The following is a 27,680-nucleotide window of genomic DNA, read 5'->3' as shown; positions in this document are numbered from 1 at the left end:
ACTGAGTGTAGGAGATTAGGAATTTTAAAATTAGGATTATCATTAACTTCATTTTGTCAGCAAAGTACAGGAGTGTTGGTTAAACATCTATCTACCTGATAGAATTCTGGATAAAACTAAACTGCCAAAGTAAAGAATCATTTCCTTGTTAGGAAAATAAAGCAGGAAAAACAAAGTAAAATTCTGACAACTTAAAAATTTATAACGTGGTTCCAATAATAAAAATCATTCCATATGTTTGTACATCTAAGTTATCTTTTTATGGTTTAAAAAATTCCCCTACTCAGGGTTGACCATGCAAGATGTAACTTCCAGAATTCCATACTTTATACTATTGCAGTAGCTGCTAGTCACAAAGCACTCCATGCCTGAATAGAAACTGACATCAGACAGAAATCAGAAGAATCTTATCCTCCTAGCTGTTTTCTGCATGTGACACTGACATAGTGGGTAAGGGTCAGGAGAGCACTGGCAGTTCCAATCACTCTGTGTTTGCATAGGTTAGAGGGTTATTAACAGGTGGTTTCTAAGCCTCCACTTACCTTGCTGACAACAGTGAAGTCTGTGAAGGTGATCTAGAAGTCTGGCGACTACCTTTACTACCAGCTGTAGGTAGTTCTAAACCATTCTGGAAGAATATTCAACAGCGATAATTAGTACCACTGCATTTTCAGAAGAATATTTTTAGTTAGACCTCACTTTATGATAAATGCCATAAACTGTTTATTTCATGAAGTGTTTAAAAAATACTTTAACTAGAAGGTACTGTTACTACCTGCTGAAAGTATGTTTGAAGGATAATATGGATTTCAGCATTTTCTTCAGTGACCTTGACTAGCATTTCATCAATGATCTTGTGGAAGTGTTTCACTTCACGAAGTTTGATGTCTTGTTCTTCTAGTGTTTCATCTTTTGTGTCTTTCAAAAGTCGGATTTCCCTGGTGAGTTTTGCACACTGTTGGTCAATAGTGGTCAATTATTACTTAAACCTATTTTCCAGAGCTTCGTATTTTTTGATGGATGGATGAAGGAGGATTTGGAGTTACCATTTGTAACTCCAAAACATACAAATATCAAAGATCAGTTTTTAAAAAGACAGTGATACCTGTTTAGTTACTCTCTCTAATTTTGGCTTCTGCTCCCCAGTTTCTTTATGTAGCTGAGATGAAAAAGCCTGCTTCTCTGATAATTTTTCTTTGACATTATTTGTTAAGTGCTCTATAACTTCTAAAGTATTTTCCATGCTCTGCAGAAAATAAAGTGTTAACATATTGGTTAGAATCAATAACTTACAACTTGCCAATTTTCAAGTATTCATTTAATTTTAATTCATTTGTTTTTATATAAAGCTTGCTTACCAAACACATTGTTTTCTCTTTCAGTGATGTGGTTTAGTAACTACTTTCTACTAGATTATTTTTATCTTTCAAATTTTGTTTAAGGATCAATCTTTAAGGTGATCTTTAAGGAACTGAATGAAATAAAAATTTATTAAATAAAATTTAATGGATAATTAGCTATAGTTCATCAGCTAATTAAGAAGTCATTATCAGCAGTCCATCCTGTGCTGAGTATTGTGGTTTTAATTAATTTATTTAACACTTTGGTCACTTATTTTTCTCATTCAAATGAGACTTTTACTCTCTATTTCTCTAAACAAATTGTCTTCTTTGTACAAGATAACAAGATAGTAGGTGTAATAATAATGATAGTTAACTTTTACTAAGGACTTATTACTAAAGTGTGTAGAATTTACCTGGATATCTTCCTGTAGTTCCCTGATTTGTCTTTGTTTGTATCTGTATTTTTCATCAATAGCTCTTTTTTGTTCTTCTAGTTGGATTTTTAGTTCATACTCATCACCTAGAATTAGAGAATTCTTAAATTTTTAACATGCTGTGTAGAAAGCAAGCTTCAATCTTCTATCTATTAAACTTCTAACATTTTTTGTTATAGGAGGTTAAATTCCTTATGTCTATTCGTTGAAAATCAATATGGTCATGTAGTAGCCATTCTTGTTTTGTCAACATAGCCAATATGCTGCCATTTTCTTCACATTTGAAATTAATTCCCTAGAAAAGTGAGAATTCAATATCACTAGAATAATGGAAATAACACCTTAGCCCTTATTTTAAAGAGGGGGAGGTGATTAGTTTTTCTGATTCCGTCAAACATGGTACATTCTTGTTTTCCTTGTCTCACAATGTTCCTCTTTTAAAATAAATAGCTACAGCTTTAATTGCATATATTCATATAAAATTTTTAATAACTCCCACATACTAGATGGAGTCACTTTTTTAAAAGACTGTTTATAGTTGTTGTTGCAACTTCTCAGCACTTGTAAGGTGTTTTCTAGAGCATAGATTTCTTTTTCAGCTTTGTTGATCTTAGCATCCAAACTGTCACCTTCCCTTTGAAGTTCTTCTTTTTCTTGAGCAGCCTATGAAATACAGAATAGAACTGATTGAATAAAATTATTTACTATGGGGGAGAGTGTCTGTTTTCAGGGCAAGAAATAGTTTACTCACAACAATACCAATTTACCTTGGGGCCTACATGTAGCATCAAGCATTTATTTCTTGCACTTGATTTAGAGTAGAACACTAAATCCCTAAGACATTTAAAATATAGCACATAGGATACAAACTGTGATGGAAGTGTAGTAACTAACCAAAGCTTGCATTAAGACTTTCCAACAAAAATTACCAGAAAGCAGGTATAAACTTTAGTGGAGATAGGGTTAACTTGGAGGTGGCTTCAGACTAGATATTCAATAAGGAGAATGTATGTTTCTGGCCTGAAAGAGGCTTAGGAATACTTTCTCATTTTAAGTCAGGAATAAAAGAGGTGAGCAGGGTACACCTAGGAAAGTAAATGCTTAGTATTTCCAACCCAGGATTTCAACATCTTTGAACAGTTAAGTAAAATTAAAATCAGAGTACTCACTTCAATAGCACATATTAAACTCAGAATAGAAAAAGTTAGCATGACATCTGTACAAGAATAACATGCAAGTTTGTGAAGCATTCCATATCTTTAAAAGAAACACTGCATGATTCTACTTACATGAGATGCCTATTATAGTCAAATTCACACACAGAAGGTTGCATGGTGGTTGCCAGGGGTTGAGGGGAGGGAAAAACTGTGACTCTGTGTTTAACGGGTAGAGAGTTTCAGTTTGGGAAGATGAAAAAGTTCTGGAGATGGATGTTGGTGTTGGTTGCACAACAGTGGGAATGTACTTAATACCACTGAACTGCACACTTAAAAAATTGTTAAAGTGGCCAATTTTAAGTGTATTTTACCATATTTTAAAAATAAATTTTAAAAATTAGAGAAAGATAATTGCTAAAAGTGGCTGGGAAAAAATACAGTCTATAAATTGCTGAAAACCAAAAATTCCTCAGTAGTAGACCTACTCAGTGACTTTTCCAGCTTAACTCTGTCACTGGGCTAGGCTGTCAAGAGTTGAATCCAAAAAGTTTCAAAGAATTTCCCTAAATAAAGGTTGACAGGGATAGTACATATATATTAAAAAGTGCCAAAAGACATCTTTAATCAAAATCAACTAATAATTTCATTTGTTAATTTATTCAATCCCTACGTATGTGTATTTAAACCAGAAAGTGGTCATTTAAAAAATTATTGGTAATTCCTTAACTCTTAACATTTTCACTTGTATTTATTATGCTTCAAAATATGTTACACATTTTTGTAGTAAAAAGTACATAATAAAAAATATAGCTTAGAAAAAGTTCTTAGATAAATTATAATTCCAGTACATAGAGTATAGAATTGGCAAGTTTTTTTATTTGAAAAATACTGTAGTGGGAGAAAGCTAGAATGATTCAAAACAGCTAGATTTTAGTTTTGGGTTTCCCACAAGTGAGTTGAGTTACAATTCACTTTCCTTCTCCAAGTTCAGTTTCTTTATTTGTCAAACAAAGGTGCTGAGTTTGTACATTTATACATATTTTCTGATCTAATTCCATATATACCTTAAACTTCTAGAAACTCCATGATCCTTTTTGGCTCTAAGAGAATAGAGAACGTATACCTTTTATTGTAGATTTAGAAAGCTGATATTAGGGTGAAATTTTTATTTACTCCTTTCTGTCAGCATTTTAAAGCATATTCTAGTAATTTCATTTTCTAATAGTTTCATTAAATTGTGGTCAGAGTTGAGCTGTTTCCTTATAAGGACTATGTAAGATACATTGAGTTTAGTTACAAAGAAATAGTTTCATTTTTATACATCTGGCACATGTAAGTGTTAACAGTAAAACATTTAAATATGCTATACAATGAAACATGGAATAATGTGGCAAGCTGTGGACCCTGGAGAGGATGGAAAGTGGAGTGGCATTAGGAAACTGGGAAGGTAACTGATCACCTCTATTCATCTTATATATCCCTTATAGTGACATTTATCTAGCAACTTCACTGTGAACAGAAGGCATATACTCTTTTCCTCAAAAAATTTGCCTGTTTTCCTGAAAAATGGATGCATTATTACCACCATCATCATCACAGCAATAAAAATAATGACAGCTAACATTTACTGAGGGCTCATTTTACTCCAGGCACTGTTTAAGAGCTTTACATATATTTCTTCATTTACTTCTCACAGCAAAAGTAATAATATCCTCATTTTGCAAGTGAGGGAACTAAGCACCCCAAATGATTAAATAAATTATTCAAGGTCACTTGATGATGGAGGCACTCTTAACACCAGTGCTTTTAGATAACTCATCACAGCCCTTGTTAAAAGAGAAACTTAACTGGAATTGCAACATCTACCTTCTTCCCAACACTGAACAGACTAGAGCCTACCCTTCACCCCTCAGGGACTCTCAAAACCAGAGAAAAAGTCTGAGGTTTCCTCTGACCTAGGAATCTTGTGCCACCATCCATGCCATCCATGCCAGAGAAAAAGTCTAGGTCAGACTCTCAAAACCAGGAGGAAAGTCTCAGTATAGGGCAGAAGCCTCAAGTAATACAGACTGATGAGTTACAAGAAGGGTTTGACAGCTGGGACTCCTTTCTCATATAGGTAGAACTTCCTGAGGCAAAGTGGCAGGCATATCCTACTCCATGCGTCTGTTAAGAGCATGCTCAAAGAAGGGCTATAGAAGGAAACTTGGAAGATTAAATACAACTCAAAGGAAAGGGAACATCCATCCATGAGGGCCATCCTCTAAAGGTGTGAATTGGGAGATGTTCTCACTCCTATCAGTGTATGATAGAGGAAAAATGAATTAAATTTTCCATTCCCTCTTAGTGTCTTGAGTAACTTCCCAGACCTCTGTGTAAGGTAAATCACACCTATTCAGGGTATTTTCTACATGGGAAAGATGAATATAGCAGTACTCAGGGAAATGCATCCGATTTCTGATCACTTCTCCATTTCTCCTTATGGGTTACTAGGTAAAGATAACCATGAAATGGCAGACAACTCTCAAACATCAGAATAGAGCAGATTCACCTGATGTGTCTGTCTCCCATCTAGCATGAAGGCAAAGGAACAGTCCTCTTGCTCTCTGGATATCTGCCTTACCAGAGCTGCAGTGGTAAATTGGAGAATAAGATTCAAAGGTGGTGTAGCTCCAGGGGATGATGTGGTCTAGGATATAGCCATATGAGCAGATAGCTATGGGGAAGTAAAGCTTTGAGCCTGAGGTGTTGAACAGGTTGTTACATGAGTGTTTATTAAAGACATGCAGGTCTTAGGATAAAACAGATTATAAATCTTGAATAAATGAGGGAAAATGACATGACACAAATGATAGCCAAAAAAAAAAAAAAAGTATCAAAGAGTCGTCCAGACCCCCCTTTGACCTCATGGACTCAAGGTGTATAAAAATAATACCTTCAGTACCTCCACCTAACCACTAATGTTTTATAGCTCTAGTAGCTATGAGTGCGCCATGAAATTTGAAATTGCATGGCAAAAAAAACCAAAACACAAAAAACAATGACATTTTGGTTATTAACAAAGAGCTGGCAAGATACTTGCCAGTACAAAAGATACTTCACTATATCACAACTATGAATCAATTAAGATTACCTTTATTACATAATAGGCCTGTGTTTTCTCCTCTTCTCCTTCAGGAGGCAGCATAACAACAGTAAGGATTTCATATCTGTTCTTCAGCTTATCAATTTTACTTAGCCTCTCATGAAACTCAGCACTAAAATGGAAAGAAAAAGAAAAATTAAGCACTGAAAAACAACGTACTTTTTTAAAAAGGACTACAGTATTCTTATATAAGACATTTGTATTACTACTGAATTCAAACAGGTTAAATGTGTTCTTTCTTTTCAATTTATAATTAGTGGGAAGGTCTCAGGCTTCACCCTATTTGAAAGCTAAGAAGTTAGCCTGCCATTGTTTCATGGAAGTTGGCATGGATGGTGGCACAAGATTCCTAGGTCAGAGAAAAAGGACTTTATCATTTATGGCATACCAAGCAGCAAGAGATTCCTGCTTGCAGTGCTCTTGAAATCCCATGAAGCTGAGAAGGGGCTCAAATGGATGCTACACACACCACAGGTTTATATCACAGCTGAGAAACCGCAAGCTAGGTAAGCCAAATATTTTATAATGGAAACTAAGCAAATATATTCAATATTTACTCCACAGGGAGGATACTGCCTCTAGCTTCTGAAGCTATTTGGTGTCCTGCTGGAAGCCGAGCTATCCCAGCCTGATGGCAAGGCCCAGGCTGTGGACGGATTGGTGACTGCAAGGCGGCCCACCAACAGTACTTGTACTCCCGCTTGTAGGTAATTTGGCCTTAATAAAAGTACCTTGGGTATTGTCTGTTGGAGAATTGCCCTTGACAGGCCCCCTGGGAAAAGAACCATTAGGAAAGAAAATAAGGTTCTGCAAGAAATTGTGCGGCCTTACATTTAGCCCTTGCCATCCCCTATGGAGACTCCTCTACTTACAGGAAGGATAACCTCATGCATTTGCCAGCAAAGAGGGCCTGTAGAGAAGAGACATATGGATTTGAAAGCCCCACTCCAGCACCTAAGGAGTGTATCTCTGGGCACAGGTGACTTCAACTCCTAGGCCCACCTGGCCCCCAGAGGCATTCCAGATGATGACTGAACCTAGTCAGTTAAGGTACAGAATGCTTCATTGGTTCCTAGGTGCATTGTCTCTCTGAGAATGTATGAGGCATGGGTTTCTAAGGCTTTTTCGGCCCCTTCCTGGCACCTCGGACCAAGGCAAACACATTGTTCTTCTGGCTTCAAGTGGTTCAGGAAAAAACCACCAGGAGGTCATGTCCCTGTAACTGTTCCACTTGAGGTGTTGAGAGATAGATGACCTTTCATGAAAACAGCAAAGCAAATGCTTTATAACTATAAGATTATAGATAAACGCAGGTCCATAATGGAATAATGTAAGAGATTAATCAATAATCAAAGGGCGGGACATTACGAGAAAATCGCCATGTTATTTCTTAAAGGTTGATTCCACATAGGAACATTTTCAAAATTAGGTCAAAACATAGATGACATATGCTACAAGGAAATCACTAGACAATATAATGCCACGTTTGCTACAATAAATCGGCCAATTCAACACACTGCTGTTGTCTGTGTCCATTTTATTTTTGTTTTGTTTTGTTTTGTTTTCACTTTTTCGCTGATGCCGTTCATCCTTCAGGAACCCCTGGTTGCTGGAGCTGGTCTGCGGCACTATCCGAACATCTTTTAGAAGATAGTTTAATGGAAATCAAAACCACAATATCACTTCACAGCCTCAGGATAGCATACTGCATGATTCCATTTATATGAAGTATCTAAAGCAGTCAAATTCACATAGAAAGAATGGTGGTTACCAAGGGCTGAAGGGAGGAGGAAATGCAAGCTTAGTGTGTAGAGCATATAGAGTTCCAGTTTTAGAAAATGAAAGAGTTCTGGAGATCTGACACAACAATGTGAATATTAAAGATATATTAAGCACTGAACTGTACACTTAAAAATGGTTAAGATGGTATATTTGATATGTTTTTTACCAAGATTTTTTAAAGATAGTCCAGAACAGGAAACTTAGTGCCGTTCCTTGCAAGGCATACAGAAATATGAGAAACCCACGAAGAATTGTCTCCCAAGATTTAGAATTTTTATATGCTGATTATTTTTTCCTTTTATTCCAGTAAATTCCTATTTTATGAACTTTTTGAAACTTATTTTATAATAATACTAATAATGCTAATATTTGCATGGCAACATGAAGAATGACTCATTTGCCTACTACAACATCATGAAGGTGCACCATCTAACCATGGCAAACAGAGATCTTCAACCTACCAGTTTTCTTACTCTTAAAGAAAGTTGGTGGTAAAATACATTAAGTGACAGAAGTTACAGCTTTGCAGTAACAGTACTACTGCTGTATTATCAAAAATATTCATTCATCCTTTGTATAACTTGCCTTCCAGCTTAAGATGGTGGACTGAGTACAAGTATATCTCTCCTTCCTAAAATGTTAAAGAATAAAGGGAAAAAACCCACCACAGCTCTGGGAACAAGAAAGACACATTTTGTCATGAATTCATGAAAAAAATGAGAAACAAATGGGATATGACTGGCATGGGGGGAAAATGGAGATATGTACAGAAGATTAATGCAGAAGTAAGAGCCATGTTTCACCAGGGTGCCTAGGTGACTCAGTCATTTAAACATCCAACTTCAGCTCAGGTCATGATCTTGTGGTTCATGGGTTCAAGCCCCACATCAGGCTCTGTGCTAACAGCTCAGTGCCTGGAGCCTGCTTCCAGATTCTGTGTCTCCCTCTCTCTCTGGCCCTTCCCTGCTCACACTCTGTCTCTGTCTAAAAAAAGAAAACATTAAAAAAGTTAAAAAAAAAAAAAAAAAAAAGAGCTATGTTTCACCAAAGAAGTGTGGAGAAAATTCAAGCCCAGAAATAAGAAAAAGAGCAAGAATGATCTCTGAGGCCATTTATTAAAGTAATTAATAAAAGGATTGCTACAGAACATTTGGGCCACTCTCCTCAACCCCTCAAAGTATACAGAAATGCTGGCAGGAATTATTTATGCTCCAATGAGAACCTCCCAAATTACGAAAGTTCCTAGCATTGTATGTTGGAGCTGGAGAGAAAAGTAAAAAAGAACATGATGTAATTCCAGGCCCCCAAGAAAGTGGAGGTTATTAAAAAACAAAGTTCCGTCCATAAAGAAAATAAAGTCTTTATCACCCAAAATAAACTCCTTCAGGGAAAAACTCCTTATGACCCTTAAGGAACAGATTAGCCCAGCACCTACGAGCAGTCCTCCCTTTACAGGAGAGACCAGCTGGAAAAAAAAGATCTACCTAATTGCAGAAGACACACATACCAGCTAACTATATCAATCGTCATGATTATTAATTAAACACTTGTTAATAAATATAACAGAAAGCCAAAGACTATCAGACATTTTGGGAAGTTAACGGGATAAATGAAAAGAACAAAATGAGCAAACACAGAACATACCCTAGGAGATACAAAAATAATGCATGGGACAAAAGAGAACTTTCAAAGTATCCCAGTGTCTCAAAAAGATGAGAGAATTTGGATCCAAAACTATCCATAAAGCAAGAATGGGCTAGTATGAAAAGAAAGGACCAATGAAGGAACAAAAATCCTTGCAAATAGTTTTCCCTTTTCAATTTAATTGTAGTAAATAAGAAAGAGTAAATCAGTGATCTAGAGAGAAAGAGGAGGAGGGGCAGAGAATGAAGAGCAGGCAAAAAGGAAGTGGAGAGGGAGACAGAGAATGAGACTATCTTTAAAAGTAGAATAAAAAGAACAGAAATTTTAAAATGAGAGTAAAATTAAGAAATCCAGAAGACAGATCTAAGAAGACCGATATCCACTAAAAATGAGCCAACAAATCAGAAAACAGAGAGTAGTATGAGAAAAAAATTAGAGAACTAGTAGAAAAATATTTTCCTGACCTGAAGAAAAGCATTAATGAAGTAATTGAAAGAGTTCACCAAAATTCAAACAAGAAAAATGAAAAAACAAAAATAAAAAATGAAAAGAACCACCCAGACACATAGGGAAATTCTTAAACCCTAAGGATAAAAAGAGTGTCCCAAATCTATTCAGAAAGCAAACAAAAACCAGACACCATACAAAATAAAATGAATTAGTCTGATAAACCTCTCATAAACAACACTATCATCTAGAAGAATACAAAACAATGCTTTCAAAGTTCAACTGTAATTTAAATATGAGTAGAATAAATATGTTTTAAACATGCAAGAACTCAAAAATTTCAGAAAACATCAATTCTGGAAAATAATTCAAAACATACTCCAGAGAAATGAAATGAGAATCCAGAAAATAGGATGACAAAGGATACATGAAAGAATATTAAATCAAAAAAAGTATATAGCTACATTGAAATTCTTGCTGGCAACTGTACAGTTTAATGCAAGTTATGACAAAGGAGTTCTATAAAAATAGAGACATAATATTAAAAACTATAAATAACAACCTGAAACTATAATTGGTGATTTCAACAATACGTGAAAGTTGGAGAGAGGAAATATAGCAATAAAAGATGCTAAGGTCTTATCTCTTTTATGAATGAAAAAAATCAGAGGCTAATTAATCTTCAGTATTCACAGAGAAATGGGAAGGTTAAAGTTTCTTTTGAATTTAAGAATAACCAACAAAAATATTAAAATTAGAATGTACATATTCCAAACAATAAAAGAGGAAACAAAGGAAAAACAAAATTCAGTAAAGCCAATGAAAGACAGGGAAGACAAAAAGAATACCTATCATATGATCCACTTCTAGGTATTTACTCAAGAGAAAAGTATATATTCATACCAAGAAAACATATATTCATAAAGCCTAATCTGTAATAGCCAAAACAAGAACTAACTCAAATGTTCATCAATAGGTAAATGTACACATAAATTGGGGTAGATGTGTGCAATGGAATATGAACTATTCAGTGATAAAAATCTAGGGTCAGCAGAACATCCTGCCTGCCCATGAGCAAAGAATGGCTTTTACATTTTTAAATGTAAAGTTATTCCAAAAAAATTGAGAGGAAAATTATACTTCATGAAAAGTAAAAATTCTAGGAAATTCAAACTTCAGCATCCAAAAGTTTTATTGAAACACATCCACGCTCATTTATTTTCTTAGTATCTATAGCTGCTTTCACTCTACAATGACAGAGTTGAGTTGTTGCAACAGAGACCACATGGCCCACAAAACCTAGAATATTCACTATTTAGCCCTTAAAGAAAAAAATTGTGTGAGATAGCTAACTTGTTTTAGCCTTCAAGATGAAAATTATAATTAGCTAACCATCACTCTCACAAAGTTAAAGAACATCAAAATAAACCCACAAAGATAGAAGAAAAAAAATCATAAATGTGACAGCAGCAACTAATAAAATAGAAAATGAATTCACAATAGAAAAAAATCAAGAAACATTTCTTTTTCAAACAGTAATAACATTCATTAACTATAAGAAAGATGATTCCTCCTAAAACAGAGAAGTCACAAATAACCATTACCAGGAATGAAAAGCTACAAACACTATAGCTATTAAAAAATAATAAAAATCTGGGCGCCTGGGTGGCGAAGTGTCTGACTTCGGCTCAGGTCATGGTCTCACAGTTTGTGAGTTCGAGCCCCATGTTGGGCTCTGTGCTGACAGCTCAGAGCCTGGAGCCTGCTTCAGATTCTGTGTCTCCCTCTCCCTCTGCCCCTTCACCACTCACGCTCTATCTCTCTCTCTCAAAAATAAATATTAAAAAAAAAATTTAAATAATAATAAAATGATACAGCGAACGCTTTATGGCAATAACTGAAAATATAGATGAAATGGAAATTTTTCCTAGGGAAAAATATAATTTACTAAAACTGACTCAAGAATAAATAAAAAATACGCACTGTCCTATAGTCAATAAATAAATTGAACCAACAGTTTAAAATCTTTTTTAAAAAAGGCCTCCAATGGCTTTACTGGTAAGATCTTTGAAAATTCAAGAAAGATATAATTCTACTCTTTCACAGCCTTATCCAGACTATAGAAAAATAAGAAACACACAAAATTATTTTCTGAAAGCCAGCATAACCTTAATAATCTGATGATTTGACAAGGGCAATAGAGAAAGGAGAATTATAACCACGGATGCAATAATTGTGTACAAATGTTACCAAACAAAATCTAGATATATACAAAATGTAGTATGTGGCAGACAAGTTTTGTTTATTCCAGGAATGTAATGTTGTTTGAACTTTGAAAAAGCAATCAGTATATTTAATTATATTAACAGACTAAAGGAGCTACATCATATCAATGAATGCAGGAAAAGCACATAACAAAAGTCAACATCCACTTTTGATGAAACAAAATAACCTCTTAGCAATGAATGAAAATAGATGGGTGCTCCCATAATCTTCTAACGAGTATTTTTTTTAAATTCTACAATTCATACTTAATGATAAAGCAATGAACATTTTGCCTTCAAAATCAGGCACAAGACAAGGGGACCTGCAGTCACCACTGCTAGTCAGCACTGACCTAAAGGTTAGATAACAAGGGCAGTGAGTCAAGAGAAAGAGAAGTTATAAGACTGTAAAGGGAGACACAAAACTGTCACTGCAAATGATGTGAATGAAATACCTAGAAATCAGAATCTACAGATCAACTATCAGAATTAATAAAAGTTTAAGCAAGTTGCTGGATTCTTAATACACAGAAATCAACTGTATTTCTTATAATGCCAGCAACAAACCAAAAATGAAATAATTTAAAAGGAGATAACATTGACAGAAACATTTTTAAAAACAGCACGTAGCTAGGAATAAATCTTTTTTTATAAAATATATGCAAAACCTCTAAAATGTTTCAATAAATGCAGCTATTGGGTATCCATAAAGGAAAACATGTTATTGAACTCTTAACACAAACCATACACAAAAATCAGTTCCAAGAGAATTAGTGATCTCATTGTAAAAAGGATGATCTAAAGAATGAAGGGTGAGTCAAAGGAAAGAGAGAAGAGGGAGAGGCCAAGACGTTGGAAGAGCATGGAAGTTTATTTTGCATCTTTCATCCCTGAAATTCAGCCAGATCAACATTAAACCATCTTGCATACCTACAAAACTTATTTGAGGATTAAGAAAACAATATGCAAAACTTGAACCACAGAACTTGACAGGTTACACAGAGAGCTGAACTTGGGGAAAAAGAAGCCGTGGAGGGCAGGGAGCTGTTTTTGCTTATGGAAAGAAGATAGAAATAGGGGGAGAGTATGGAAAATCAACCCCCCCCCAAAGCAGCTGGAGAGAAGGTGGAAGAGTGGAAACAGCCCAAAGGACTAAACAAAAAAGGGAGAAAGGAGAGGGTTTAAATTTCATTAAGACTTTATAAACAAGGGGAGTGCAGAGTTTGAAACTTCACAGCTGGATAGGTGGTAGTGCTCTGGTGGGAAGGGCAAATCCTCAGGAACACAGAGAGGTCCAAGGGGTCCTCAGGCCACACAGGGAGTGGCAGTTCTTCTGCTGGGAGGACATTTGGTAGAGACTGTGCAGCCTCCCCACAGGCAAAGGCCCTAGAGAATAACCACATTCACTGTTGCTGGAACAAGGACGTTAAGGGTGAATCCTAGCACCAGAAGTGCGTTCTGATTTACCATAATCCCTGAAACACTGCTGCTACACGAGTGAGTGAACATTTTCTGGGGCAGGCTGGCATCCAGCTGCAGTCTCTGGGCATTGGCAGCAGTGCGGTCTCAAGAACATCCCTGGGGGCAAGCCAGCACCCAGCCATTGTTCAGTGAGACCCTCCCCCAGAGGGTCTGAGTGGGTCAAAGCCACGGTCCCTCAGAAGTGAGGGGTTGGGAAATAGAGCCCCATCTGAGATAAAAGTCAGGTGGGAGGTACTGCCTGGCAGCCTGACAGCTTGGTCATGTACAGTATAGAAGTGGGGAGTATATGGAAGACCAAGACAAAGGAGGGGTGCTTGATTGCAGCCGGGAAGAGCACAGAGTTCTGAAACTAGAAACTGAGTAGCTGGGTGATGCCATTTTCAACCCTCCTGGGCATGCACATACACACCTACACATGCCACAACAATCCACCCCAGTAAGCTAAGCAGCGCCATCTAATGGAGAATGGAGCCGTTACACTAAGTCCCACCCTACTGAGCCAACTATGCTCTTGAGGAACACCACAAGTCTCTCCTCTTGCTAAGTTTACAGACTATAAAGTGCTTCATAGTTTGACTTCTAGGGGACACTGGATGTAATTTCAATCATATTTCATTCTGTTTGCTGGTCCATCTATTGTTTTTTTTTTCTTTTTCTTTTTCTTATTCTTGAATACAGAAAGAGAAAAAATTAATTTTTTTCATTTTTATTAAAAAGATCTTTCTTTAAATTTTCTCTACTATATTTTTTACTTTTTTGTAAACTTCTTAAATTCTATTTTACTTTCATCATTTTATTTTATCCTGTTTTACTGTATTCATTTTTTCAAATTTTTAAACGTGTTCCTTTGGTTTTTTTTCCTTTTTTTTTTTTTTTTTTTTTTTTTTTTCCCTTTTTTTTCGAATTTTTCAAGCTTTTTTCAACGAGACCAAAATATACCGAGGATCCAGCATCCTTTATTTGACTTTGTGGTTTTTTTTTTAACTAAGAAACTTTTTTTTTTTTTTTACTTTATTAGTTCCTTTTCTTCCTTCAAAATGACAAAAGGAAGGAATTCACCGTAAAAGAAAGAACAGGAAGAAATGATAGCCAGGGATTAATCAACACAGATACAAGCAAGATGCCTGAACCAGAATTTAGAATCACAATAATAAGAATACTAGCTGGCATTGAAAATAGATTAGAATCCCTTTCCGTGGAGATAAAAGAAGTAAAAGCTACTTAGGATAAAAAAAAAAATTCTATAACTGAGCTGCATCTCAAATGAAGGCCACAGCGGCAAGGATGGATGAAGGAGAGCAGCAAATCAGCGATATAGAGGACAAACTTATGGAGAACAATGAAGCAGAAAAAAAGCTAGGGAGACTAAGGCAAAAGAGCACGATATAAGAATTAGAGAACTCAGTGACTCCTTAAAAAGGAATAACATGAGAATCTTAGGGGGTCCCAGAAGATGAAGAGAGAGAAAAAGGGGTAGGTTTATGTGAGCATATCATAGCGGAATACTTTCCTAACCTGGGGAAAGGCACAGATATCAAAATCCAGGAAGCACAGAGAACTCCCATTAGATTCAACAAAAACTGACCATCAACAAGGCATATCATAGTCAAATTCACAAAATACTCAGGCAAGGAAAGAATCATGAAAGCAGCAAAGGGAAAAAAGACCTTAACCTACAAGGGAAGACAGATCAGGTTCGCAAGAGACCTATCCACAGAAACTTGGCAGGCCAGAAAGGAGTGGCAGGATACATTGAATGTGCTGAATCAGAAAAAGATATGCAGTGAAGAATTCTTTAGCCAGAAAGGCTGCCAGTCAAAATAGAAGGAGAGATAAAAAGTTTCCCAGACAAAAACTAAAGGAGTTCCTGACCACTAAACCAGTACTGCAAGAAATTTTAAGGGGGACTCTCTGAGGGGAGAAATAATGAAGAAAAAAAAAAAAAGACCAAAAGCAACAAAGATTAGAAAGGACTAGAGAACACCACCAGAAACTCCAATCTCTACAGGCAACATAATGGCAATAAATTTGTATCTTTCAGTACTCACTATAAATGTCAGTGGACTAAACACTCCAATCAAAAGACATAGGGTAACAGAATGAATAGGAAAACAAGACCCATCTATATGCTGTTTACAAGAGACACATTTTAGACCTAAAGACACCTTCAGATTGAAAGTAAAGGTATGGAGAACCATCTATCATGCTAATGGTCACCAAAGAAAGCCAGAGTAGCTACACTTATATCAGACAATCTAGGTTTTAAAATAAACACTGTGACAATAAATGAAGAGGGGCATTATATAATAATTAAGGGGTCTATCCACCAAGAAGATCTAACAATTGTAAACATTTATGCTTCAAATGTTTGTGCTTCAAATGTGGAAGCACCCAAATATATAAAGCAATTAATCACAAACATAAAAAAACCCATTGGTAATAATACCATAATAGTAAAGGACTTCAACACCCCACTTACAACAATGGACAGATCATCTAAACAGAAAATCAACAAGGAAACAACAGCTTTGAATGGCACAATGGACCGGACTGACTTAACAGATATATTCAGAACATTTCACCCTAAACCAGCAGAATACACATTCTTCTCTAGTGCACATGGAACATTCTCCAGAATAGATCACATACTTGGACAAAAATCAGGCCTCAACAAGTACAAAAAGATTGAGAGCATACTGTGCATATTTTCAGACCATGATGCTATGAAACTCGAAATCAATCACAAGAAATAATTTGGAAAAATAACAAATACTTGGAGACTAAATAACACCTTAATAAAGAATGAATGGGCTAAGCAAGAAGTTAAAGAGGATATTAAAAAGTACATGGAAGCCAATGAAAATAACACCACAGTCCAAAACCTCTGGGACGCAGCAAAGGCAGTCATAAGAGGGAAGTATATAGCAATCCAGGCCTTCCTATAGAAGGAAGAAAGGTCTCAGATACAACCTAACCTTAACATCTTAAAGAGCTGGAAAAGAACAGCAAATAAAACCCAAAACCAGAAGACAGGAAATAATAAAGATTAGAGCAGATATCAATGCTATGGAAACAAACAACAACAACAACAAACAGTAGAACAGATCAATGAAACCAGAAGGTGGTTCTTTGAAAGAATTAACAAAATTGATAAACCCCTAGCCAGTTTGATCAAAAAGAAAAAGGACCCAAATAAATAAAATCAAGAATGAAAGAGGAGAGATCACAGCCAACACAGCAGAAATACAAACAATAATAAGAGAATATTGTGAGCAATTATATGCCAAATAAAATGGGCAATCTGGAAGAAATGGAAAAATTCCTAGAAACATAGAAACTACCAAACCTGAAACAGGAAGACATAGAAAATTTGAACATACCCATAACCAGCAAAGAAACTGAATTACTATTCAAATTATCTACCCCCTTCCCCCCCCCCCCCAAAAAAAAGACCCCAGAGCCAGATGGCTTTCCAGGGGAATTCTACCAAATATTTATTTATTTTTTTTTTTTAATTTTTTTTCAACGTTTTTTATTTATTTTTGGGACAGAGAGAGACAGAGCATGAACGGGGGAGGGGCAGAGAGAGAGGGAGACACAGAATCAGAAACAGGCTCCAGGCTCCGAGCCATCAGCCCAGAGCCTGACGCGGGGCTCGAACTCACGGACCGCGAGATCGTGACCTGGCTGAAGTCGGACGCTTAACCGACTGCGCCACCCAGGCGCCCCTCTACCAAATATTTAAAGAAGAGTTAACACCTATTCTTTTGAAGCTACTCCAAAAAAATAGAAATGGAAGGAAAATTTCCAAACTCATTGTATGAAGCCAGCATTACCTTGATTCCAAAACCAAAAACCCCACTAAAAAGGAAAACTACAGACTAATATCCCTGATGAACATGGATGCAAAATTTCTCAACAAGATACTAGCCAACTGGATACAACAATACATTAAAAAAATTATTCACCACAAGTGGGATTTATACCTGGGATTCAGGGCTGATTCAATATGTGCCAAATAATCAGTGTGATACATCACATCAATAAAAGAAAGGGCAAGAACCACATGATCCTCTCAATAGATGCAGAGAAAACATTTAACAAAATACAGCATCCATTCTTGATAAAAACCCTCAAGAAAGTAGGGATAGAAGGATCATACCTTGAGATCATAAAGTCATATATGAAAGACCCACCATTAATATTATCCTCAATGGGGGAAAAACTGAGAGCTTTCCTCGTACAGTCAGGAACACGACAGGGAGGTCCACTCTCACCACTGTTATTCAGTATAGTATTGGAAGTCTTATTCTCAGCAATCAGACAATACAAAGGAATAAATGGCATCCAAATTGGCCAGGAGTAAGTAAAACTCTCACTCTTCACAGATGACATGATACTTTATATGGAAATCCCAAACGATTCCACCAAAAAACTGCTAGAACTGATCCATGAATTCAGCAAAGTCACAGGATATAAAATCAATGCACAGAAATCAGTTGCATTCCTATACACCAATGAAGCAACAGAAAGAGAAATCAAGGAATCGATCCCACTTACAATTGCACCAAAAACCATAAAATATCTAGGAATAAACCTAACCAAAGAGGTGAAAAATCTATACACTGAAAACTATAGAGAGCTTATGAAAGAAATTGAAGAAGACACAAAGAAATGGAAAAATATTCCATACTCATGGATAGGAAGAACAAATATTGTTAAAATTGTCAATACCACCCAAAGCAATCTACATATTCAATGCAATCCCTATCAAAATAATACCAACATTCTTCACAGAGCTAGAACAAACAATCCTAAAATTTGTATGGAACCGGAAAAGACCCCAAATAACCAAAACATCTTGCAAAAGAAAACCGAAGCTGGAGGCATTACAAACCCGGACTTCAAGATATATTACAAAGCTGTAATCACCAAGAGAGTATGGTACTGGCACAAAAACAGACGCTCAGATCAATGAAACAGAATAGAGAACCCAGAAATGGACCCACAAACATATGGCCAACTAATCTTTGACAAAGCAGGAAAGAATATCCAATGGAACAGAGACAGTCTCTTCAGCAAATGGTGCTGGGAAAACTGGATCTCAGCATGCAGAAAAATGAACCTGGACCACTTTCTTACACAATACACAAAAATAAACTCAAAATGGATGAAAGACCTCAATGTAAGACAGGAAGCCATCAAAATCCTCGAGGACAAAGCAGGTATAAACCTCTTTGACCTTGGCCACAGAAACTTCTTACTCAACATGCCTCTGGAGGCAAGGGAAACAAAAGCAAAAATGAACTATTGGGACCTCATCAAAATAAAAAAAAAACTTCTGCACAGTGAAGGAAACAATCAGCAAAACTAAAAGGCAACCGACAGAATGAGAGAAGATATTTGCAAATGACATATCAGATCAAGGGGTAATATCCAAAATCTATAAAGAGCTTATCAAACTCAACACCCAAAAAATTTATCCAGTTAAGAAATGGGCAAAAGACACGAATAGACACTTCCCCAAAGAAGACATCCAGATGGCGAACAGACACATGAAAAAATGCTCCATATCACTCATCATCAGGGAAATACAAATCAGAACCACCATGAGATACCACCTCACACCTGTCAGAATGGCTCACATTAACAACTCCGGCAACAACAGATGTTGGCGAGGATGTGGAGAAAGAGGATCTCTTTTGCACTGCTCGTGGGAATGCAAGCTGGTGCAGCCACTCTGGAAAACAGTATGGAGGCTCCTCAGAAAATTAAAAATAGGACTACCCTATGACCCAGGAATTGCACTACTAGGCATTTATCCAAGGGATACAGGTATGCTGTTTCAAAGGGACACACGCACCCCATTGTTTATAGCAGCACTATCGACAATAGCCAGTCAGGAAAGAGCCCAAATGTCCATCGACAGATGAATGGCTAAAGAAGATGTGGTATATACATATAATGGTGTATTACTCAGCATTCAAAAAGAATGAAATCTTGCCATTTGCAACTACGTGGATGGAACTGGAGGGTATCATGAGAAGCAAAATTAGCCAGCCAGAGGAAGACAAATATCATATGACTTCGCTTATATGGGGAATTTAAGATATAAAACAGATGAACATAAGGGAAGGGAAGCAAAAATAAGATAAAAACAGGAAGGGGGACAAAACATAAGAGATTTAAATATAGAGAACAAACAGAGGGTTGCTGGTGGGGTTGTGGGAGGGGGGATGGGATAAATGGGTAAGGGGAATTAAGGAATCTACTCCTGAAATCATTGTTGCACTGTATGCTATCTACCTTGGATGTATATTAAATAATTAATTAATTTTCTAAAAAAGAGAGAGAGGAAAAAGCATAGATTTATGACTAAAATATGCTCTATATATTAAAAGCCTTTTCAAACAAGAAGATAAACATCCAGTCAGTTCTTCTAACGTCAGCCATACATTTTCAAAAACTTTTAGCAGTATTTTAAAACTAGAATTATCACCTTATGTTTTGCCGTTCTTGATCAACATATCTTATTTGTGATGCAAGCATTGTTTTATGAACCTTAATTTCTTCGATTCTTTCTTCCATAGCTCTGTGTAATTGTTGTTTTCTTTTTTCCAGAGAAAGTACTTCTTCTGCCTTATTGTGAAGCATTTCTCGAGTACGCTTAACTTCAAGTTTTAAAAGGTTGTCTTCTATCATCAAATCCTATCAACAACAAAATTGTCAGATATTGAAATAATTAATGTTATACCCAAACCAAAATTTTTTTCTTATCGCCACAAAAGTCAAACTTGAAAATACAACATTTTCTAATTTGACCGCTGACCAAGATAAGTAGGATTAAATTTAGATTGCTCTGAGTGATGGTTTTTCTTCGTTTTTTATTTTAGGAAAAGGGTTATAGTTATTTCAAGTCTTTTATTATATTTCAATTTGAAATTTAAATTTTACTAAAAGAAAAAAGAAAGAAGTCACTCCTAAAAATGAAATTTACAATCTAGGAAATATGTAAAGCCCTATGGAGAAGCACATTTATATTCTAAATTAAATCTCACAAAATAATGTGTAAAAAATTTTTATTCTGAAGAATTCAGTCATGGATAGGGGATTGATACAAGAATACACAAATAGATCAATTTTCAGAATAGAAACAAACCCTCCTGAATGTAAGACTTTATTATTTCAAAACATAGCTTTTCAGTTGGAGAAAAGATTATATCCATACATCTCAAATGTACCAAAAATAAATTCCAGAAGCACGAAAAACTTAATGTAAGAGATGAAACCAATGCAATTACTGGAATAGTAAACATTTGTTTGATTTTTAGTATGATAAAGAAGTTCCTAAGCATAAAAATTATGCAGGGAAAAACACTTAAATATTTGATGTCAAGAAAAGTTTTTAATGAGGTGCCTGGGTGGCTCAGTTGGTTAAGTGTTCAATTTCAGGTCATGATCTCATGATTTGTGAGTTCGAGCCCCATGTCAGGCTCTGTGTTGACAGCTCAGAGCCTGGAGTCTACTTCAGACCTGTGTCTCCCTCTCTCTCTGCTCCTCCCCTGCTCATGCCCTGTCTCTGCCTCTCTCAAAAATAAATTAAAAAAAAATTTTTTAAGTTTTTAATGTCAAAAACCTAAATAAAAATGTAAACATAAATGGAAAAAATATTGACAATATTTATGACAGAGTTAATATTTTTACGTATGAAGGTCTTTTGCAAAGCTACTTAAAAATATAAACCTCCTGGGACACCTGGGTGGCTCAGTTGGTTGAGTGTCTGACTTAGGTTCAGGTCATGATACTGCAGTTCATGGGTTCAAGCCCCACATTGAGCTCTGTGCTGACAGCTCAGAGCCTGGAGCCTGCTTTGGATTCTGTGCCTCCCTCTCTCTCTGCCCCTCCCCCATTCATGCTGTCTCTCTCTTTCTCTATTTCTCTCTCTCAAAATAAACATTAAAATAAACATTAAACATTAATAAACATTTAAAAAAGTGTGTGTGTGTATATGTGTGTGTATATGTGTGTGTGTATGTGTGTATATATATATATATATGTGTATATATGTGTGTGTGTGTGTATATATATACATATATATATATGATATATCTCCTAATGGTAATATGGGCCAAGATAATAAACTAGAGATCCAAAAAAGAAAGATAATGGAATATATCATAATAGAAAAAATGTTTTAAATATTTTTATTTAAACATAAATATTTTAAATTTTATGTTTAATCATGAAATGTTTTCACGTGTCACCAATTTAAAAAATATACACTAAAACAATGAGATACCATGTCTGCCCATCAAACTGGCAACAATGTTATAAATTATAATATCTAGGCTTACTGGTGGTGAATGCAACAGAATGCTTACACCCTGTTGGTGGGAGTATTAACTGAATCCTCTAGAAAACAATAGGCTTGAAAATAGTTTCAAGACACTGAAAATATTCATTCTTTTTGGACCATAATTATACACTTAGAAATTTTCCCTAAGGAACTCATTGAACAATTATGCAATGATATATATCCATGGTATATGATAATACTATTTATGTTTTTTTATTTTTTAGAATATTTTTAAGTAGGCTCCATACCAAATGTAGGACTCAAACTCATGGCCCTGAGATCAAGAGTCACATGCTCCAACTGAGCCAGCCAGGCACCCCTGAGATTACTATAACAGAATGACCAAACATTGGAAATAAACACGTATCCAAAAAACAGGAGACAGTTAACTAAATTATGGTAACTTCATGCAATAACCTGTAGAAAGCCCTTAAAAATAATTTTTAAAGAATACTAAAAGAATATTTAATGTTTGGAGACATACATGGAAAGAGATCATATATTTCCAATTTTTTTATAATATATATAAAGCCAATTTTCTTCAAAAGACTGAAAGGAAATAATATAACTTTAACACTTTCTCTAATATACAGGTACTATAATGACTTAGTTTACTTCCTTATAATTTGATATATTTTAAATTTTTTCTATAATTAGTATTAAAACATGTGGTTTTTAATATATGCATATATGATTTTACTGCACCTGTTTCAAAGCTTTGGCTTTATTAAATTCTTTCTCTGATCTGTCATTGAAAAGGTTTAGTTCATTTATTTTGGTCATGAGGGACTGTTTTTCACCACAATTTTTACTATGTGACTTCTTGATAAAATAAAGATCGTTCTGTAAAAAGGGGGAAAAGGTACATAAATACATATTTTAAATAGCATTAAGCACATACTATTAAACATATCTTACATTAAATTATATGCTCCACTGAATATTTATGATAATTGGGTTTTTAAATCTCACTCTTCACATTCTAATGTTTCCAATATAATATACATGGATATATTCATATAGAAACATTTTCATTTTATCACCTATTGATTTTATTGATTTGGCTTAGGTTCTAATTCTGGGAAATAGTATGTATGGTTCAACGTGAATTACTGAATGATTGCCATTTATGGGTAGAAATATGAGGAGGAAGTTAATTATCTGATTCAACCCAAGTCACAGAAGGTATAAACCTTAACAGTCTAAAAACCATAGGGTCTTGTTAACAGCACAAGCTCTAGAATCAGATGGCCTCAATTACACATTAGTCATCTGACCCTGGTGGGTAATCTCTTCCTCAGTTTCCTCATCTCTAAAATAGAGATGGTAACAACACCTTCTTCCCTGTGAAGATTAAAGATGTTACTGTCGACGGGTATATACAACAGTGTTTGACACAAAGAAATGTCAGGTATTATCACTATTATTTAATTACATGTATAATCACATCTTGCTAGAGAGAAAAATGCTAGAAAAGATCTAATTCCAGTAGATGCTTAACTGTGTCACACATTCCCAGATACCAGCTTACTGTTTTTATAACAGTTTGCATCTCTCCACTCACCCAGAGCTCAGAACAAGGTTAGTGGTCTCAGTCCTGTCTGGGCATCTAAAGCAAAAACATTCTAGTTTCAAGATGTAGTTCTATTTCTCTCTCCCTCTGTCTTTTTCTTTCTCTTCCTCTCTCCCTCCTTCCTATGCCTTTCTCATTACCTATATTTCTCTGAGAAATCAAAACCCAAGATTGTAGGGGTATCTGGGTGGCTCAGTCAGTTAAGCTTCTGACTTTGGCTCAGGTCAAGATCTCATAGCTTGTGAGTTTGTGCCCCATGTTGGGCTCTGTGCTGACAGCTCAGAGCCTGGAGCCAGCTTCAGATTGTGTGTCTCCCTCTCTCTCTGCCCCTCCCCCACTCACATTCTGTCTCACTCTCAAAAAAAATTTTTTTTAAATGCCTAAGATTGTAGTAAGACACTAAGAATTTTTTTATAAACATGTCATTTCATAAAATTAACTTTTAGAATGAAAAACTTTTAACTGAAAGTGATTTTCAACGAGAAGGACTTTGTTTCTATTATGCAAAAGAGTAGATGGAGTGGGATGGGAGAAGTAATGCAGAATGACTTCACAATGTCATGCTACTATTTAGAAGAGCAAACCTTCATTAGAAGGCTAACTAGCTTTAATATCTTTAAAAATTCATTTCCACTATCAACAATAGCCAAATTAGGGAAAAAGCCCATATGTCCATCAACTGATGAATGTATAAAGAAGCTGTGGTAGATATAGACAATGCAATATTACTCAGTGATCAAAAAGAATGAAATCTTGCCATTTGCAACAATACGGATGGAAGTAGAATGTATTGTGCTAAGTGAAATGAGTCAATCAGAGAAGGACAAATAACATGATTTCACTAATATGTGGAATTTAAGAAACACAACAGATGAGCACAATAGAGGAAGGGACGGAAAAATAAGATAAAAGCAGAGAGGGAGGCAAACCATAAGACTCTTAAATACAGAGAAACAAACTGAGGGTTGCTGGAGGGGTGTTGGGTGGGGGGATGAGCTAAGTGGGTAATGGGCATTAAGGAGGACACTTGTTGGGATGAGCACTGGGTGTTATACGTAAGTGATGAATCACTGGGTTCTACTCCTGAAATCATTACTATACTATACATTAACTAAAAAAATATATTAAAATAAATATTTATTTGTTTGTTTGTTTGTTTGTTTTACAAAATAAGAGCTCACTTTCACCTTGGTAGCCCTAAAGGAATTCAGAGCAATTCTTTTTATAACCACTAGAGGACACTCAACACAAGCATTTCAAATTGTAAATGACAAATTCTTTGGGGTTCTCATCCCATTCAGATCCATGATCTCACTCCTTCACTCTTACTTTCCAGTTAAATTTTAACATAGGTTTTACATTACATAGGTTCCCTGAATACAGGTTTTATATGACCATAAACATTAAAATACTCAAAGGTGAAGAACATTTTTACCTTATTAACAAAATAGTCATTCAAAATATTGTTACCAAGTAAATATATGAATAACAACAACAGATGACCCATAAAGGGTCATTTCAGTGATAAAGGGCAATCAAGTTATCTGGAAAAAAAAAATCAAAAATGGAATTTATCAATGTTTTAAATCATGGTACTATTTAAGAGTATTTTGATGGACCAGGGATCACATCCTAGCTCTCCACATACTAGTTGTGTAACCATGGACAATTTACTTAATCTGTCACACAAATAATAATATGTCCCTCACAAGACACTGATAAAGATTAAATGAAATGCTAAAGACATGTAATATACTTGGAATATATTAAATGCATAATCAACAGTAATGTTATATTCTCTCTCATAGTCAGTATAGAAACATGAACATTCGTTCATACGTTTGTTATATATGCAGGTAACTTGGCAATCATCCTATCCAAAGTAAAGTCTTAGGAACATGTTGACTTAGAACAGAGTAACTAATGACTAGGATATTTAAAGCATCAAAAGTATTTTGACTAAGTTACATGAAGCTTCTTGATCTGTGTTTCCAAAAGGCCAAATGTAGATTTTTTCTCTTCCAATGTCTTTTTAAGTTCAACAATTTTTGCTTCAAGAGCTTGTTTTTCTTCAGAATTAATTTCTCCTTTTAATCGTGACATTCGGCGTTCCACTTGTTGAATGTAAAAATCCTATTACATATTTTAAAAAAAGATAGTAAAGACAAACAAAGTTAAAACCATTTCTACAAATGTAAAAACACAATAAACACTTTCTTATAAGTTTAGTCTTAGGTGTCATCATTTACTAAAGTCACTTTAATCCTTCAATAATTTATAATATAAAATCCTTCTTAACTCTAAGCGGAGAAATAGCAAACTATTCTTCAATAACCAAGGTACATAATAGTGACATAGAAGTAAGTAATCTTCTGAAAATATAAGAAGTCAGCTAGGAAGGTATTTCCCCCACTACTAAGATGGAACTGCAGTAAATCCACTGGATTTACAAGGACATGGGTTTTCGAGGGTACATTTTCTAAGGGATACACAAAAGGAGTCACGAATTGTTAGCCACAAATGGCTCAAATTTAACGAACTTCCAATGAATTATTTTCTTAAATAATACTTTAGCATCTTTAATTTTGAGAAACTAAGAATACATTAGACAGGGAAATTAAGGTGTAGAGAGGGGTCATATTAAGGCTTCATGAGACAGAATCTATGAATAGAACAAATAAGAAAAACTTTTAAAATACTTTTAAACTATCAGTCTAGGGGTCGGGGCGGGATGTCTGTTTGCACAGCTAAGACTCCATTTTTCCAGGTCTCATATATCTCACTCCTTGTTTTATTTCAGTCCAGGCCCAGTTGCCCTATGTTCCTTTAAAGCATGGCTGTCCCTCACTAGAGTTGTCTATCCTCTTACCAGTTTATTTCAAATCAAGAAAAAAAATAGTTTTTAAGGCTCCCTTACCCTACTACTGACCAAACATGAAACCCCATCTTCAGCATCCATCTATCCCTCCAAGAGTGCTTTCAAAATCTTTGTTTTTTTCAGGACATTGCAGTATCCTGACCACCGCAACTATAACAAATCAATAAGGAAGATATTAATTAAGAGTATCATCTACCTGACTGTACATAATTTCTTGCTGCTTCAAGGTTTCAAAATCCAGTTTATGTAACTGATGGTTGAGGTGCTTTAGAGAGGAACGAGTTCCTTCAATTTCTGATAAGACAGCTTTTTCTTTCATTGTCTCAGTCTGTAATTCCTGAACTTTCTTAAATAGCACATCTTTCATTATGTTCAATTGAACTTGCACTTCCTGATGATAAGAATAATAGTGAGCAATGAAATTATAATACTTTGAAAGGTTTTATTATATGAACATTATAATTTTGGGGGTCACAAATTAACCCCCCAACATTTAGCCCTTCAGACTATAAAAATGCCCTTTCCACAATTTCAGTACATCTCCAACATTTCTTGTAGTCTACTCTATTCTAGTAGATAGAATAGCAGTTTTCTATCCCCACATCATTCACTTTGATCTATCATCTTTAATTCTACCCCATGCCACTCTGACCTTGGAACTTGGCTATTTCACTAGTTTCCTTAGAAAATAAAATAGGGGTGCCTGGGTGGCTCAGTCAGTTAAGCATCCAACTCTTGATTTCAGCTCAGGTCATGATTCCATGGTTTGTAGGATCAAGCTCCAGGTTGGGCTCTGTGGTGACAGCATGGAACCTGCTTGTGATTCTCTCTGTGCCTCACTCTCTGCCCCTCCCCCACTCACACTCTCTCAAAATAAATAACATTAAAAAAAGAAAGAAAGAAAAGAAAATATACTGAAGTATATTGAGAGTGTTGCTGAAGTCTTGAGAGTGTTACAGGGAAGAAATCACATCACTCAATCTCCCACCTTCTTCTGGACACTATCCAGTGGTGAGCAGGTAAATATTTAACCACCACCACCACCAGCTTTCCAGCAGATGGGAGATTAGGGGGAAGAAGCTGATTTTCACTGTATAAATATTCCCAATCTGGCCAATTTCAAGCTACTGACACGATTCTACTAAATGCAGAGTTGGGACGTGATATGCAGTAGC

At 35.5% G+C, this 27,680-nt stretch overlaps 1 protein-coding gene across 1 annotated transcript in view; it reads right to left on the bottom strand.

Annotated features, from left to right (window-relative positions):
• The window catches only part of CCDC39 (coiled-coil domain containing 39), a 51,240-nt gene that overhangs the window by 1,935 nt on the left and 21,625 nt on the right, over window positions 1-27,680 (bottom strand). Inside the window, exons 10-19 of the mRNA XM_049629552.1 lie at window positions 26,702-26,896; window positions 25,596-25,760; window positions 22,760-22,897; window positions 20,198-20,406; window positions 6,068-6,191; window positions 2,281-2,440; window positions 1,757-1,863; window positions 1,106-1,246; window positions 776-955; window positions 543-628 (exon numbers count right to left, since the gene is read on the bottom strand). Coding sequence (XP_049485509.1) covers window positions 543-628; window positions 776-955; window positions 1,106-1,246; window positions 1,757-1,863; window positions 2,281-2,440; window positions 6,068-6,191; window positions 20,198-20,406; window positions 22,760-22,897; window positions 25,596-25,760; window positions 26,702-26,896 — 1,505 coding nt within the window. The remainder of the gene's footprint in view (window positions 1-542; window positions 629-775; window positions 956-1,105; window positions 1,247-1,756; window positions 1,864-2,280; window positions 2,441-6,067; window positions 6,192-20,197; window positions 20,407-22,759; window positions 22,898-25,595; window positions 25,761-26,701; window positions 26,897-27,680) is intronic.

The sequence above is a fragment of the Panthera uncia genome, chromosome C2 (genome assembly GCF_023721935.1).
Source record: "Panthera uncia isolate 11264 chromosome C2, Puncia_PCG_1.0, whole genome shotgun sequence".
Taxonomy (NCBI): domain Eukaryota; kingdom Metazoa; phylum Chordata; class Mammalia; order Carnivora; family Felidae; genus Panthera; species Panthera uncia.
This window is presented reverse-complemented; position numbering and strand designations above follow the sequence as displayed.